The sequence below is a fragment of the Arachis ipaensis genome, chromosome B1 (assembly GCF_059453495.1).
Source record: "Arachis ipaensis isolate K30076 ecotype BB chromosome B1, ASM5945349v1, whole genome shotgun sequence".
Classification (NCBI taxonomy): Eukaryota; Viridiplantae; Streptophyta; class Magnoliopsida; order Fabales; family Fabaceae; genus Arachis; species Arachis ipaensis.
In genome coordinates, this window is record NC_142436.1 from 64,527,552 (window position 1) to 64,543,284 (window position 15,733).

Below are 15,733 nucleotides of genomic sequence, written 5' to 3' on the forward strand. Positions count from 1 at the left end.
GTGACCATAGAGTAACAGTAACTTAAGGTCACCGTAAAAAAATGTGGGCAAAAGTGTCAGAATTTAAACACTACAACTATGACCATAGAAATCATGAACATAGGTAAAAAAATTCGTGACCATAGATCTATGGTTGTAATAATTCGTATTTTCAAAACTTCTATTATAGATTATTTACGATTTATTTTATTAATATGAACTTATTATCTTTAGAAGACTATTTTATTAAAACTTAAAAGTAACTACATTAATTTTTATGATTATTGAAGTTTAAACTAATTATGATTTATTCTATTAGTTTGAACTATTTATTAAAAATTATTTTAATAGATAAAATTAAATTAATTTTTATAATTATTACCATTTGAGTTTGGATTAATTAAGATTATTATATAATTTTGCTATAATAAGATATTTTGCATAATTGAAACTATAATTTTAATAATCTATTAATGATGAATATTTTATAATTTAATTTGGGTAATTAATATTTCAAATTCAAAATCTGCTGGTATGAGTAAATATCAATACTCTTTGATGGACTTAGAGTTACTAATACTTCATCATATATCTTCATTTCTTATAATCATCATGTTATTAATGTCATTTATATTAGTAACTTATATATATTTATCCCCATATATATTATTATATGTATTTTAATAATCTAACTTTAGTAATTGTTATATCGAAAAATAATATTTTCGATAAAGATGTTATTGAATTCTTTGACAAGCCAATGTTCGATAAGTTTAGACTTCGATCATTGACAAGTGCCAAAATAATATTTCGATCAACCTCTAAATACATGTTACAATTAACTTTGGATTGAAGCCAATTACATACTCTGTTATGTACTCTCTATTAATCGATTGATACAAATTCGGAAGTCGAAGTGGCAGACTCGATTGTGGTCAACTGTGTTGAAGAAGAAGTCGGTAATGCAATTTGTTAGTCGAAAAAATAACAAGTTGTGAACTTCGAGGTGGAGTAAGAACTTTAAGGTGGAGTCATCGAGGATGGTCAATCGATGAAGGAGAGAATGTTGATCGACTAGGACTCATAGAGAGAGAATGAAGCAATCAAAGGAAGTGAATAGGTGAAGATAGTTGGTGGCAGTTACAGACAGCACTCAAAGAACGAGAATGGTTACTCATGGATTAATGTACGTGGAAGTTACATTTCAATCGGATTGGTTGAAGAGTCTTATAAATAGGAGAAGACTTGAAGGAACAAGGGTTGGAATCTTTTCAGAGAAAACACTCACACTCACTCACATCCCTAGCGACTTTCTGAGTCAGTCAAGAGTCTTTTTCTTTGAAGGGTTCCTTCCATGTCTTTACTTTTCATTTAAATTTCCTGCAACTTTCTTTTCATGCAATTTATCTTCCTTGCAATGTCCTTTCCTTTCCTTTAAATTCAACAACTTTTACCTTTTTTAGTCTTTACCTTTTAATTTTCCATTTATTTTTCCAAACACTTTTTCTTTTTGTAATTTGATTTCCCTTTTATTCAAGCCATTTAAATTTTATTGTTCATTTTAAATTTCTGTAAAGCTTGGTTCTTTCTTCTTCGTCATTGTCAAAGGCATAGATTTTGATGCAAATAAAACTGGTACCCGCAAAAGAGGAGTAGGTTTCGCTCATAAACCATTAGAATCGAACCACCATCAATTTGCTAAAAATCGACAAAACAAATTGGCACGTCCAGTGGGACAGTTTTAAAATTTAATTGTGTCAAAATTTGTTGCTTTCAACTGTTGCATTGTGCATGCAGTGTTGATATTTGGTGCATCCAATTAAGAAGTGATAGAATTATTACCATGACTGACGAAGTTTCAAATGGCAATGCAGAAATAAGTAATAATACCCCAATAACTGCTACAAAATTTTTTACAAATTTGATTCCACATGTAGAGTATAATTATGGGGAGAACATTGCAGTTATTGATGCAAGTGTTGGTGGTAGTGGGCGAAATTCACGCCCTACGATCACCCCAGTGCAAAATCAACCGCAAGTAATCGCAGGTTGGCTTCCATTTGGCCTTCCTCCTGGCTATACGCCTCATATGGGTAGTACACATTTCCAGTCATATTTGGAAATGTGCCAGAATCGATGGCTGAGTTTCGACAATATATTGATGAAAGCCATCATAATTTAGTCAACCTGTTGACTCACCAGATGATTACTATTCTGAATCCTATCCTGGTTGACAATGAGTCAAAATATGATCGACTGGTTAAACAAGTCGAGAGAATTGTTCGAATTGTCGATTATGATGAGGGACAGCCTATTCCCCAAATTTGGTAGTAGACCAGAAGAACGTAGGATATAATGAGGAGAATGTATTTAACAATCCTGAAAGGGAAGAACATATCGCTTTTCTCGTTCGATGAGATCAAAATGCTGATGAAGTTTTGAATAGACTTCACACACAGCGTGGATATCATTACCAGGTGACAAGGATTGTCGATGATGTCCTCAATGGAATGGGTATCAACGTGGGTTTCATGCATCAACCATATTTTATTTCTGCTTTTCCTTCTGCAGTGCAAATGACAGAAGTGCCAATGGGTGTAAAAAAATCCCAAAATAATTACAAAATTTGCAGGAGAGGCTGGAGAGTCAACTGTCGAGCATATAGCTCGCTATATGGTCGAATTAGAAAATTTGGCAGATAATGAAAACCTGAGAATGAAGTTTTTTCCTGCTTCATTAACAAAAAATGCTTTCACTTGGTTTTCAAATATGAGACCCAGTTCGATTTTAACGTGGGCACAATTGAAAATGCTTTTCATGCTCAATTTTATAGAGCAGAATTGAATGTCTCGTTAACAGATTTGCTTGCAATAGAATGAGATGATGGAGAATCAATATATGACTATATAATTCGATTCAAAACTGCTCGCAATCGATGTTATGTGTCAGTCCCTGAAAGCGAGATCGTCAAAATAGCCATCAAAGGTCTTGGCTTGTATATGCGTCGAAAATTACTCAATATGCATATTCCTGATTTAGCCTATTTGGCTGAGAGAGTTCGACAAATTAAAAAAATAAAAGAAGAAAAGAAAAAAGAAAGAGAAATGGTTGAATATGAGTTTGTCGAAAACAATATTCAATGATGATAAGTATTTTTGCTATTGTCCATCTAGAAAAAAAAAACATCAAAAATAATATTTTCGACAAGATATTGTTGAATTCTTCGACAAGCCAATGTTCCACAAATTCGAACTTTATCAAGTTACAGGTGCATATTGGAACACTTTGGAAGGAGTTGCGTACTCTATTAAGGTATGTACAAGTATGTCTGTAAAAAGAAGTTCTTGAGAAGCGGTTATTGACAGTTGTTAGATATAATTGTGGAAAAGAGAAAAATTTTTATTCAACTTTGAAACTCTATAAAGTTGATCAAATTTCAGATAAGAAAAAGCTTCTCTGTTCACTTTGGAAATTGTGAAGTTGGAAATTTGAAAAAAAAATTTCTTGATTATGATATTTTCGAATCATCAAATATGACAACTCTTTGACCACAATGATCCGAGAAGGTAAAGGAAAATTACCATGATTTGGGTAATATGTTGTCATAAAAAATTTCAATGAGGTATCGAAAATGAATACGGTTGAAAATATTCAACAAAATATCGAAGATCCAATAGTTCGACAAACAGCCACTTTGCCTCAAGAGTTCGAAAACAAATACTTGGGGACATTTCTTATATTAAAGATAATTTTTCTTCGATAAATTGAAAAAAAAAATTATCATGGGCTCTTCAAGAATGGCATGATGCTTCACTAATATTTTGTCATGCACTACGAGAAAATATTTGTGAAAATTTGTACAATATATGAAATTGATCAAATAACTATTTGGGGCCAGTTTCAAATTGATCAAGCCATTGAAGATCAATTTCAACAAAAAAGAGTTATTGGAGTTGAATGGATCAAGAATTGGCAAGAGTTTGGTGATTGAGAAGATGAGAGAATATCAACAGCAACAGACTCGATACAATTATTTTGTTCGAGGCCGTGATAGAAATACCATTTTTCGAGATCGAATGGGTGGTAACCAAAGTGGTCGACAATTGCATCGAGTTAATACTGGTGTTCCTTTTACTTTCCGATGAGGGGCAAAATCTTCTCCTTTGAATCGAATTGTCTTTCCAGGGGCAAAGCAGTTGAAACTCCATTCCTAAAAATGGATTCAACTATGTTGATGAGAAATATTTTGAGGAAGAAGATGAAAAAATGGCTGGTATCATCGTCAAAAATATTGAATAATAGTAAGTATTTATATTTTCTTTCTTCTAGTCGAAAACATAAATACTTAGGGGGCATTTGTTATATCGAAAAATAATATTTTTGATAAAGATGTTATTGAATTCTTTGACAAGCCAATGTTCGACAAGTTTAGACTTCGATCATTGACAAGTACCAAAATAATATTTCGATCAACCTCCAAATATATGTTACAATTAACTTTGGATTGAAGCCAATTACATACTCTGTTATGTACTCTCTATTAATCGATTGATACAAATTCGGAAGTCGAAGTGGCAGACTCGATTGTGGTCAACTGTGTCGAAGAAGAAGTCAGCAATGCAATTTGTTAGTCGAAAAAAATAAAAAGTTGTGAACTTCGAGGTGGAGTCATCGAGGATGGTCAATCGATGAAGGAGAGAATGTTGATCGACTAGGACTCATAGAGAGACAATGTAGCAATCGAAGGAAGTGAATACGTGAAGATAGTTGATGGCATTTATAGATAGCACTCAAAGAGCGAGAACGGTTACTCATGGATTAGTGTACATGGAAGTTACATTTCAATCGGATTGGTTGAAGAGTCTTATAAATAGGGGAATACTCGAAGGACCAAGGGTTGGAATCTTTTCAGAGAAAACACTCACACTCACTCACATCCCCAGCGACTTTCTGAGTCAGTCAAGAGTCTTTTTCTTTGAAGGGTTCTTTCCATGTCTTTACTTTTCATTTAAATTCCCTGCAACTTTCTTTTCATGCAATTTATCTTCCTTGTAATGTCCTTTCCTTTTCTTTAAATTCAGCAACTTTTACCCTTTTCAGTCTTTACCTTTTAATTTGCCATTTATTTTTTCAAACACTTTTCCTTTTTGTAATTTGATTTCCCTTTTATTCAAGCCATTTAAAGTTTATTGTTCATTTCAAATTTCTGCAAAGCTTGGTTCTTTCTTCTTCGTCATTGTCAAAGGCATAAATTTTGATGCAAATAAAACTGGTATCCGCAAAAGAGGAGTAGGTTTTGCTCCCAAACCATTAGAATCGAGCCACCATCGATTTGCTAAAAATCGACAAAATAGTAATTATCCATTTAAGATACTTATAACTTGAATCGCTAATCCAACAGCTTTATAGTGTGACACATGACTCCTTTATGACACCTCACCACCGTCATTCATTTAACTAATCTCTCCTGCCTTCATTAATCACCGAACCAAGAAAAGAAAGAGAGAGAGACCATGAGTGAAAGAGAAAGATTCCATGTTAACGTAAACTTTCAAGCTCCGATTTCTTGAGCTTCATAATTTCGATAAAAAAAATCTACTCCAATTAAAGTTTTTATCTTCGTCTTCTTCACAACGGTACCACTTTTCATTGGGAGAAGCAACATGTAGAGCTATTGTCCCTCCATGCAAGGTTCGGCCATGTGAGTCTTAGAGGTAGAGTAGTCAATTTTGACATTTTTTTTCAATTTTTCGTTCAAAAAGTTTTCTTGGTGTTTTAGTTTGGTGGTTGTCATACGAAAGTAGGGTTTGATAATTATTAATAATTAAATGTGTTCTTAATGTGTGATTAATAAATTGATGTTTGAGATTTGATTTTGAGTGATTTTGTGCTTTGGTGAAATTTTGTTAAGATTTGGTGGTTGGAAGGTTAAGATGAACTCTGTGAAAAACCGGTAAGCGAAAAGCTCGAAAATTAATTAAAAATCAAACCAAAAATTTGGAAAGAAACTTAAAAGCAAGGTTGCGAGAACCGAACCGGTCATTGAACCGGTCAAGTTACTGGTTCAATGGTTCAATGGTTCAACCGCGGTTGAACCGTGGTCGAACCGATTTTGTTATATATAAAATAAAATTATTAAAAATGTAATATAAATCTTTTAAAATTTAAATTTAATCATTCATGTAATAATAAAATTTAAAATTTCATAACCTACCCACTAACTAAACTATATCTCATCTCATCATTAAAATTCTACATTCAAATTCAAAAATCACAATTTATAACTAAAAGAAATCATGGCATAAATACTATATCCATATTCAATCAACCATCACCAACAATCAATAATAATATCAATGATTACTTAATTAGACAAAACTCACTCAATTAATGTCAAATTACTAATTAGAAATAGCTATGAACCAGTCTCAGCAGCAACAATTTATCAAGGTGTGCAAAACAAACTATTCCATGCCCCCTTAAAACCTAACTTCATGTTTGAGACACTACATTAATTACAGTAAAATAAAACCTCAGCCATTAAAGCAATTACAGCAAAATTCAGAATTACAGCAATTCAAAATCCAAAATTATACCAATTTTGTTCAGTATTATAAAATTATACCAAAATTCAATTCAGCATTCAAAATCCAGGATCTGAAATTATATCAAAATTAAGAGGATTATTAGAAGAATACATTATAGAATATAGAATTCTACAATGAAATCACTAGTTTTCAGCCATTAACAGAAAATAAATTCAAAAGAAAAATTCAAGTTCCTTCATAAACCAAACAATGAAACAAAAAATAATGTTAGAATTACTTTCAATAGCAAGGGTATGTGCCAAATATTCGGCACATCATGGAGACAGAAGTAATGTTCTGAAAAAAGGTTTTGAAATTCTATTCAGCATTCAGTGTTACAGCAATTCTGTAGCAGAATTAACAGAATAAAAAATTAATTGAAAAAATAAAGAATTATGCAGCAACTCCAGCAAGCCAGTGATTCATATAATTAATAGAATAAAAAATATTAATTGAAAAACTGAAAAACTCTGCAGCAACTCCAGCAAGCTAGCAATTCATATCATTATGAGTTTATCAAAAAAATTAATTAAAACATTAAGAAGCTCACTGATGCAGAGAAAGCAGAGACGACCTAAAGTGGCATAGAGATGCTCGACAGGACAGAGGCGGCCGACGACAGAAGCTATGCCCCGACCTTCCGACGACGAGGGTGATAAAAGCTTCAAACGGACCACCCGACGACGACTATGGCGACAGAAGCTTCGAGTGGTGATGGTGTCAACGACTGGTGGCCACTGCCGGTGCCGATAGTAGTAAGGACAGTGGAGTGGAGGCGTTCCTGCTGGTTTCAGCCTTCAGCTCATTAAGGAAATTAGGGTTGGAAGGGGAGAGAGAGGCGTTAGGCTCGAAGGGATTGGGTGGGTTATGGGCCTTTCGAACTTTTTTTTTTCAAGCATCAGAAAACAACACCGTTTTCTATAAGGATGGCAAAACTGGTCTTCTGAAAAACCCGTCCGATTTGTCCTGTTCACCGGTTAACTACCGGTTTGACCGGTTTTTTATCGGTTTTTTACAGAACAGTTTTAAGAGTTACTCGGACCGGCCAGATGACCGATTTCCGGTTAATCCGGTTGAACCGGCCGGTCCGATCCGTTTTTCAGAACATTTCTTAAAAGAAGGTTTGATTTTATTAGTGGAGGTGTAATCACGAACACAAAATTTATTTTTGAGAATAAAATTGTATTTTGATAAAAGATCATAATTAAAAATAATAATTTTATAAATTTATGTATATTTTGGGTAATAAGTAAAAGTTCAAGAGTAAGATAGTTATTTTATAAAAATATAATGATATTTTTTATAATTATAATGTAGGTAAATTATTTCAGTAAGTTTGTAAAGTAAGATATAAATCTTTCTAAAACTTTGAAATTAAAATGTAATTCCTTAAATTTTAACAATAAGACTTTTAATAAACAGGTTTTTATTATCAAATAATAATGATATTATCTTTTTATTATTAATATTAGTCTATTCATAATAATATAATTATTATCCATTTACTAAAGATATTATTTAGTTTAAATAATTGTTAATAAAAAAGTGAAACATCAATATTTTCTAAAAGTTTTAGAAAGTCAAATCAAAACTAAGAATCTTATGATTCTCCTATCATAACAAATTTAGCAAAAAGCGAGAGAAGAGTGCGAAGATAATTTATATTATTAAAATATAAAAAAGTAAAAGAGAATAATAAAAAAAAAAGAAGAAGAAAGAAAAATATTAAAAGGATTTCTGCCATAGTAAATTAGAGAGCAAAGACTAAGAGAATCTAAATAATCTCTGTCACAAGAGAGCAGAGGCCAAATATAAAAAGACTCTGAAAGACTGTCCGTCACATGAGAGCATATGAAATATAATTGTTGTTTGGGCGTTAGTGCCAAATGTTTAAAGGCGGGAACACCCACAAATTGATAATCATTGATTACGGGGATAACTCACGAACTGTTGAATTATTAAATGCGGGTATAACTCACGAATTGTTGTGTGTTGATCTTGGGAACGCCCACAAATTGAGGATCGATGTTTCCCCTTATGCGTATATTATGGCATCGAGTTTTGCGTCGATTGCTGGTGGTCTCGAACTGATGGTATTTTTAACCACAGATACGTATACACGAAGGACACAATGAAAAACTATATCTGAGATTGATTGTCTGATTTTTAGGTAATGTCAAGTTGCAGGATGTAAACCGACACATAAACTCATGACCTGCATAGGGTTAAACATGCATTATACTTGTTTGCGTATATTTTTCTGTGATGGATTTTCTATGTATATTTGTGGGTGCTTTATATATACTTTATAATTATTTGACTTTTGTGTTCTTTATTTATTAAGTTGAATACATTCTATTATTTGTTGCTATTAGCTAATAACAATAAAATAAACTTAATTTTTAATTCCGATTCTATTAAAGATTCTCTAATTTTTATCATCTCTTTTTAATCTTTTTAGTTATAAGTACAAAGGCTTATTACAAAATTGTAAAAATATAAAAAAATTTGTTTGCGAATTAAATTGTTATTAAAATTTATTTTCTCTTTGCCTTGTTAGTTGAAGTTTTTATTTGAGAGAGGTAGATTCTGGTCTGAGATGTGAGATAGGTGACTAGGTGTGTTGCACCTTATATCAACGTATATTGAATGTATCCTTAACCTTAACCATGACTACACATTAGTCAAAGTAACAGAGGTGATAAATTGGTAACTAAAGAAGCCACACATATTCAAAAATTATTTTTAATATAGAGATAAAGATGTTATTTTAGTTAAATATTAATATTTAAAATATATTATAATATTATAAATATATAAAAAAGTATTTAATACGTATTTTATATATTATTGTTGATTTTTTACATATAAAATTTACTCACTTATAATTATATTAAATAATCTCTTTTTTTTTTAAAAAAAATACTAATATTATTTTTGTATAAAAAAAAAATTAGCCACACATATTGCTATAAATTAAGTCCTAAATCAAATCGAATACAACGTATAGAGCAATAATTATTAGAAAGTGCTAAATAAACAATGATCATTTTAAATAACATGAATAACCACCAATCAAATAAAAATATACTATACCCTAATTTAATGTTATAATTATTAGAGTATGAGGAAAATTATTGTCAAGGTAGTGTAAACTTATCCAATATATATACCAACAACCCATGTGGTGCTCCCTGCTTATACTTTATCGACTCCAACAAGAACCTGCTAGAGACTTCACACTTCACAAAATAAACCAACATGCAAATACTTCTCATTATCTTGCCAATCTTTTCCGTTTTGTTTCTGCTAATAAAATGGTATTCAAATTATTCCATAATCAGAAAAAACTCACTTCCTTCTCCACCGAAATTCCCAATAATAGGAAATCTCCATCAACTAGGTTTGTACCCTCATCGCACCCTCCAATCTCTGGCCAAAAAATATGGACCCTTGATGTTGCTCCATCTTGGGAGGGTGCCGGTTCTTGTGGTCTCTTCCGCTGAAGGTGCACGTGAGATCATGAAAACCCATGATCTTGTATTTGCGAACAGGCCCCAAAGGAAATTGTTCGACATACTTATATATGGTTCCAAAGATGTGTCAACAGCCCCATATGGTGAGTATCCAAGAAGCTAACGATTGTAATGGTATTATGTTCCTACCTGAAACATATTATTGTATATTGGATATTTCTTACTAGCTACTTCTTTTTTTCGCAATATTTTCTGGAATAAAATAAAAAAACTTTATTTTCAAAAAAAAAATATTCTGAAGTTATATTCAGGAATCCGACTTTTTTTTTGGTTGGGGATCCACCTTTCACGCAAGCAGCACGAGGCATAGCTCCGCCACTCTCCTCCGATAAGCAAGAACCTCCAACATGATGGTGGGATGAGGAGATCTATGAGAGGGATTTTAATCTTCTAAATTTTAAATTTTATTTTATAAATTAAAGTTTGATTTCTCATCATTTATTTCATAGGTGGGACGACCAGGAGAAAATAGGAGAGAAAAACTATTCAAGAGTGAGATCAAACTTTACTTTATAAAGTGAAATTCAAAATTTAGAGGATCTAAATCCGACTTGACGGGAAAGTATGACCACGCAGTGGTAACACGACGAGGGAGAGGTGATCCTGACGAAGAGAAGAAGATGAAAATGAACAATGAATCCCAGTACTTTTAGATCAATCATATTTGATTTTAATTTTTTTATTGCAAAAGATATTTTTGTCAGTTTTATAATTTCTTAACAAAAATATTTAAAGGGATGTGTGTTTATCTTTTTATAATTATTTATAAGGATATTTTAGTAAATGTAATGATAATATATTTTTTTAAAAAAATTAAATATTGATCAAAATAATATAATTTACGTGATATTTTTTTATTCGTTTAAATTTGTATTGTATTGTATTAATATTTTTTTTGGTGATTGATTTGTATTGTATTAATATGTAATAATTAATTATCGTACCGAAATAAATATTTTTTTTTAATTTATATTTTTATGATAAGAGATTTTTGTATTTATTGAGTACAAGTGTTCGTTTTAAATTTTTTAAAAAATAACTTTTTTAAATATTTGAGTAAACTTAATTCCAAAAACCCTCATTATTGACCGACCATTTTTCATTTCTTAATGACTTAACGAAGCTATATCTTGTATTGTATGTATTTAGAAAAAAGTTGTGCCTTTGTACTGTAACCGTATTGACAAAGTTGTTGTTTCGAATACTCACTCATACATATTTAATTCTCGTGGACTATAGGTGAGTACTGGAGGCAATTAAGGAGCATCTGTGTGCTGCATCTGCTTAGTGTAAAAAGGGTTCAATCATTTCGCTCCGTTAGAGAGGAGGAAACTCAAATCATGATGGAAGAAGTCAAACATTCTACTTTACCCTCTGTTCCAATAGATTTGAGCCAATTATTCTCCATGATTACCAATGACATACTTTGTAGGGTCACTTTCGGAAGAAAGTATGGTGGAGAAAGTGGGAAGGAGTTGAAGGAGTTGTTCATGGAGTTTACAGAACTTCTTGGTAGTTTTGTTATTGGAGAGTTTGTGCCTTGGCTTGATTGGTTGACCAGTGTTTCGGGGTTGTACACTAGAGCAAACAGAGTAGCTACAAGGTTTGATAAATTCTTGGAGGAAGTAGTTGATCACCATGTGAATCGATATCCAGATGATGTTACTAGCAATTTGGATCATGTTGGATCAGATTCTCAAGGCCACAATGATTTTGTTGATGTATTGCTTTTTCTCCAGAGGACAAATGCAACTGGATTTCCTATTGATAGAACAGTGATCAAGTGTTTGATATTGGTAAGTACAAATTTAGAGGATATAGGAGAGGCTATGATACTTGCAAATAATCCATGCTTTATATATTTAGCTTAATGGTGATATTATATTTTGATTTCTGATGGCTAATTAAGATTAGTGACAACAGTTTTTTTTATGCACAGTTCCTTACAAATAGTTTAAGTTGTAAAGTAGACATTCATTAATCAATATTATACCTAGGGGTGCACAGACCCGGCCCGGCCCGAAGGTCCGGCCCGGTCCCGAACACTTTAGGGGCTAATTTGGTGTGATTTCATCGGGTTTAGGGTCGGGTAAGGGTCTCAAAAATAGACCCGGTCATTATTTCGGGTCGGGTCCGGGCCATAGCTCGGGTCATCCGAAGTCGGCCCGGTGGCCAGGTCATCATACACAATTAATATTTTGTGTTATTAGTGATGGATCATAACTATTCTTATATGGAATTTAAGTATTGTAAACTTTAATATTTTGTTTTATTAGTCATTATAAAACTATAAGTTAATGTTTTATGTTTAGAATGCATAAGACTTTAGACTAATGCATAATATTGTGTTATTTGTATTGATTTAAATATTTGGTATTATTAGACAATATTAGTATTGATTGTGATTTTGCTTTAGTATTGATTGTGGTTATGCTTTAATTTTAAAGAAGGGTTGGTTCTTGTTATATTTTTTTAAGTGAATTTTACCATGTTAAATAATAGTTGGAGTCTTGGAAATTTAGATATTTTTACATGCTAGCTTATAAAAAGGTATCAACGTAATGTAATGTTAACGGCCCGGTTTTCACCCGGTATAATTGTGACCCGAAAGTGTATTGGTTTCATCGGGTCTAGGGTAGGGTTCGGGTCTAATAAATAAACCCGATGTATATTTCGGGTCGAGTCTGGGTCACATCAAACCCGGCTTCACCCGGCCCATGTGCACCCCTAATTATACCATGAAAGAATGCTACACGAGTGTAAGTAGTATATAGCTCAAATTATTTAAAAAGTTCTGTTGCAAATTAAATATCCTATAATAATGTAGAATAATATAGAAAAATTTAGAAGTGGATAATTTAATCTTGATCATTGATTTGATTTAATTATAAGCCATTATTCAAGAATAAATGGCTATATAAAATATTGTGCTGCCCTTAACATTCTTACTAAATAACAAAAATGTTAATTAACTAACAAATTAGTTATTACATATTTGTATATGAATATATATATTGTTTATCTCATTTTTAATATGTATGTTATATTTCAATATATTGTATATAGATAACTGATTTGGTAGCTGATTTTTAAGTATACAGTTGATTTTATCAGCAAATATGTACTATAGAATATAGATATACATCATTTGTCGTCCATTTAATTTTCTTCGTTTTAGGATGTGTTTGTCGCTGGTGCAGACACTACATCTACCATCTTAGAGTGGACAATGACTGAGCTCTTAAGGCACCCAATGGTGTTGAAGAAAGTGCAAGATGAAGCCAAAAACGTGGTTGGTAACAGAAAGAACATAACTGAAGATGATTTGGTTCACATGCACTACTTAAAAGCCGTGATTAAAGAAACACTTCGACTAAATCCACCAATTCCGTTACTAGTCCCACGAGAAAGCATGCAAGATATCAAACTGCAAGATTACAACATTGCTTCGGGAACACGAGTAATTGTGAACGCTTGGGCAATAGCAAGAGATCCTAAGTATTGGGACCGACCTGAGGAGTTCGCACCGGAGAGGTTCATGAATAATTATATAGACGTGAAAGGGAATGATTTCGAGTTGATTCCGTTCGGAGCAGGGAGAAGGGGCTGCCCGGGAACAATATTCGCCATGGTTATTGTTGAGATTGTGCTAGCCAACCTCCTTCACCAATTTGAATGGGTGTTACCAGAGGGTGTGGAAAGTTTGGACATGTCTGAAACAGTTGGCTTAACCATTTATAGAAAGGTTCCTCTTGTAGCCCTTGCAAGCCCAAAGAATTAAGTAGTTAGACAAGGGGATTTAAAAAGTGACAAAAAAAAAAAAAAAAAAAAAAAAGGAAAACAAAGCACCAAAGTTAAGTTCTGATGCTTTTATGGTTTTTGGGAAAATACTCGGTAATAATACTCTTTATTTCCCAGTTCTCACTTTGAAGGACTAAAATTTTAAATATTTAACTTCAGAGTTTTGTATTTTCATAAAGACGGAGATGAAGCCACGTAACATCTTTATGTGTGTGGGGTTATCTACTTATCTATGATCTTTCAGGTATATTCAATGCATATTTTAATTTTTTTTAAACAAATTGATGTCACTTACTGTTCTTGTTGCGAGGGTTACATGAAACTGGAGGTCGATCTCGGACGAGATTTGCTGTGGTGATCAGAGCTGCCGTGTCCAACTTGTTGGATCTGGTGGCCGGAGCTGTCGTATCCGACCTGGTGGAACCGGTGGCCGAAGCTGTCGTGTTCGACCTGGTGGAACTGGTGGAGCTGGAGATGCTGCTGATCTTTCGTCACCGGAAGGTGGTGGTACCTACAAGAGACTCCGATGTTTAAGTTAGTATGGGTTTTAAGCAGGTTTTTAGTAGAATCAGAGTATGAGTTATACCTAGGTACTCCAGTGTATTTATAATAGTGTGGAGTGACCTTTCTGCAGATAGTTATCTTATCTTATCTTTTGAGTGAAGTCATCTTATCTTTAATGGAACCGCCTTTATCTTTCTAGGCTTTAGCCGCCTTTAGATTTGGGCTGGGTTCTTTCATCTGGGCCTTCTTTAGGCTTCTCTGGTGATTTAGCCGAACTCTTTGTGAAGAGGTCGATAATGGGCCAACCTTCGAAGAGGTCGGTCATAGACCAACCTTCGAAGAGGTCGGTCATGGGCCAACCTTCCAAGAGGTCGGTCATGGGCCAACCTTCTAAGAGGTCGGCCAACCCGGTCCATTATAGCTTGAACCGATGCATGAACAGTGCCCCTGCTTGAGTTCGGACCTTTTCGTGAGATCGTGCTTTCAAAGCTTCGATCTCTTTGGGGAAGTCGTGCTCAAGCATCCTGATTTTGATTAGTTTCTCCTTGTGCGAGTCTGGTATTGCCCTTTTTAGTTTGTTGAGAGGACTTTTAACCCATCTTCCGACTTGTTTGTCTTCACTGCTCGGGCTTTTTAGTCATAATCCAACAAATTTTTTAGGTAGTGTTCCGATGGGAAACCTTTTTATAGTTTGTTTGGATGACTTTTTAGCGCCGTTTTGATTTGTGATTTTGCCTTTTAAATAGTGTCTTTTTTCAAGACTTCGTACCTTTCAGTAAAGCATTCCTGACCTTCCTCTGGCCGTTTGCGAGATGTCTTTGTACCTTTTGTGGATTTTCGTAGAGTGTTGGTACTTTGTTGTCCGACCTCTTTTGATCACTTCTGGTTTTGTCCACTTTCTGCTTGGTCGAGGTGGTCCGTAGGGCTAACTTGTCCGACGACTTTTTAGTGTTCTCGTAGAACACTTTTTAGTTTGAACAATTTTGATAGCCTTGTCGTGGAGTCGTGGCTTTTTGGGCAAAGCTGTGTCCCTTTTAGCTCACGCCCTTCGTTGGTCCGACTTCTCTTGTCGATCCTTCTCGAGTTATTTTTAGTAATTCATTTTTAGTCAAGGCTGGCCAGGCCTCAGCTATGGATTACTTTTTATAACTTTGTCGCTTTGATTGGTTGGTCCGACTTCTTCATGTCGGTCCGTCCTAGGTTATTTTTAGCAATCCATTTTTTCTCAGGCGTTGTCAGACTTCTTTCTATGGAAAACTTTTTATAACCTTTGTCGCTTTGATCAGTCTGGTCTGACTTCTTCATGTCGGTCCGCTCTAAGTTATT

The 15,733-nt window shown here is 33.4% G+C and overlaps 1 protein-coding gene across 2 annotated transcripts; it reads left to right on the forward strand.

Moving 5' to 3' along the window:
- The first annotated feature begins 9,762 nt into the window (after nt 1–9,762).
- On the forward strand, nt 9,763–14,128 carry LOC107630860 (cytochrome P450 736A117). Of its 2 annotated transcripts, none has more exons than XM_016334129.2 (3): nt 9,763–10,185; nt 11,342–11,898; nt 13,281–14,128. In XM_016334129.2, the coding sequence occupies exons 1-3, from the start codon at nt 9,828–9,830 to the stop codon at nt 13,881–13,883; spliced, it is 1,518 nt and encodes a 505-aa protein (XP_016189615.1). In that variant the 5' UTR covers nt 9,763–9,827; the 3' UTR covers nt 13,884–14,128. The 2 variants fall into 2 exon arrangements, with proteins under 2 accessions (XP_016189615.1, XP_088357578.1); XM_088501452.1 differs by lacking the exon at nt 9,763–10,185 and adding an exon at nt 10,570–10,745.
- Nucleotides 14,129–15,733: the final 1,605 nt, after the last annotated feature.

Coding starts and splice junctions, on each gene's coding strand:
- LOC107630860 (XM_016334129.2), top strand. CDS start 9,828: ATGCAAATACTTCTCATTATCTTGCCAATCTTTTCCGTTTTGTTTCTG. Junction 10,186..11,341: donor TGTGTCAACAGCCCCATATG/GTGAGTATCCAA, acceptor CGTGGACTATAG/GTGAGTACTGGAGGCAATTA. Junction 11,899..13,280: donor TGATCAAGTGTTTGATATTG/GTAAGTACAAAT, acceptor TCTTCGTTTTAG/GATGTGTTTGTCGCTGGTGC.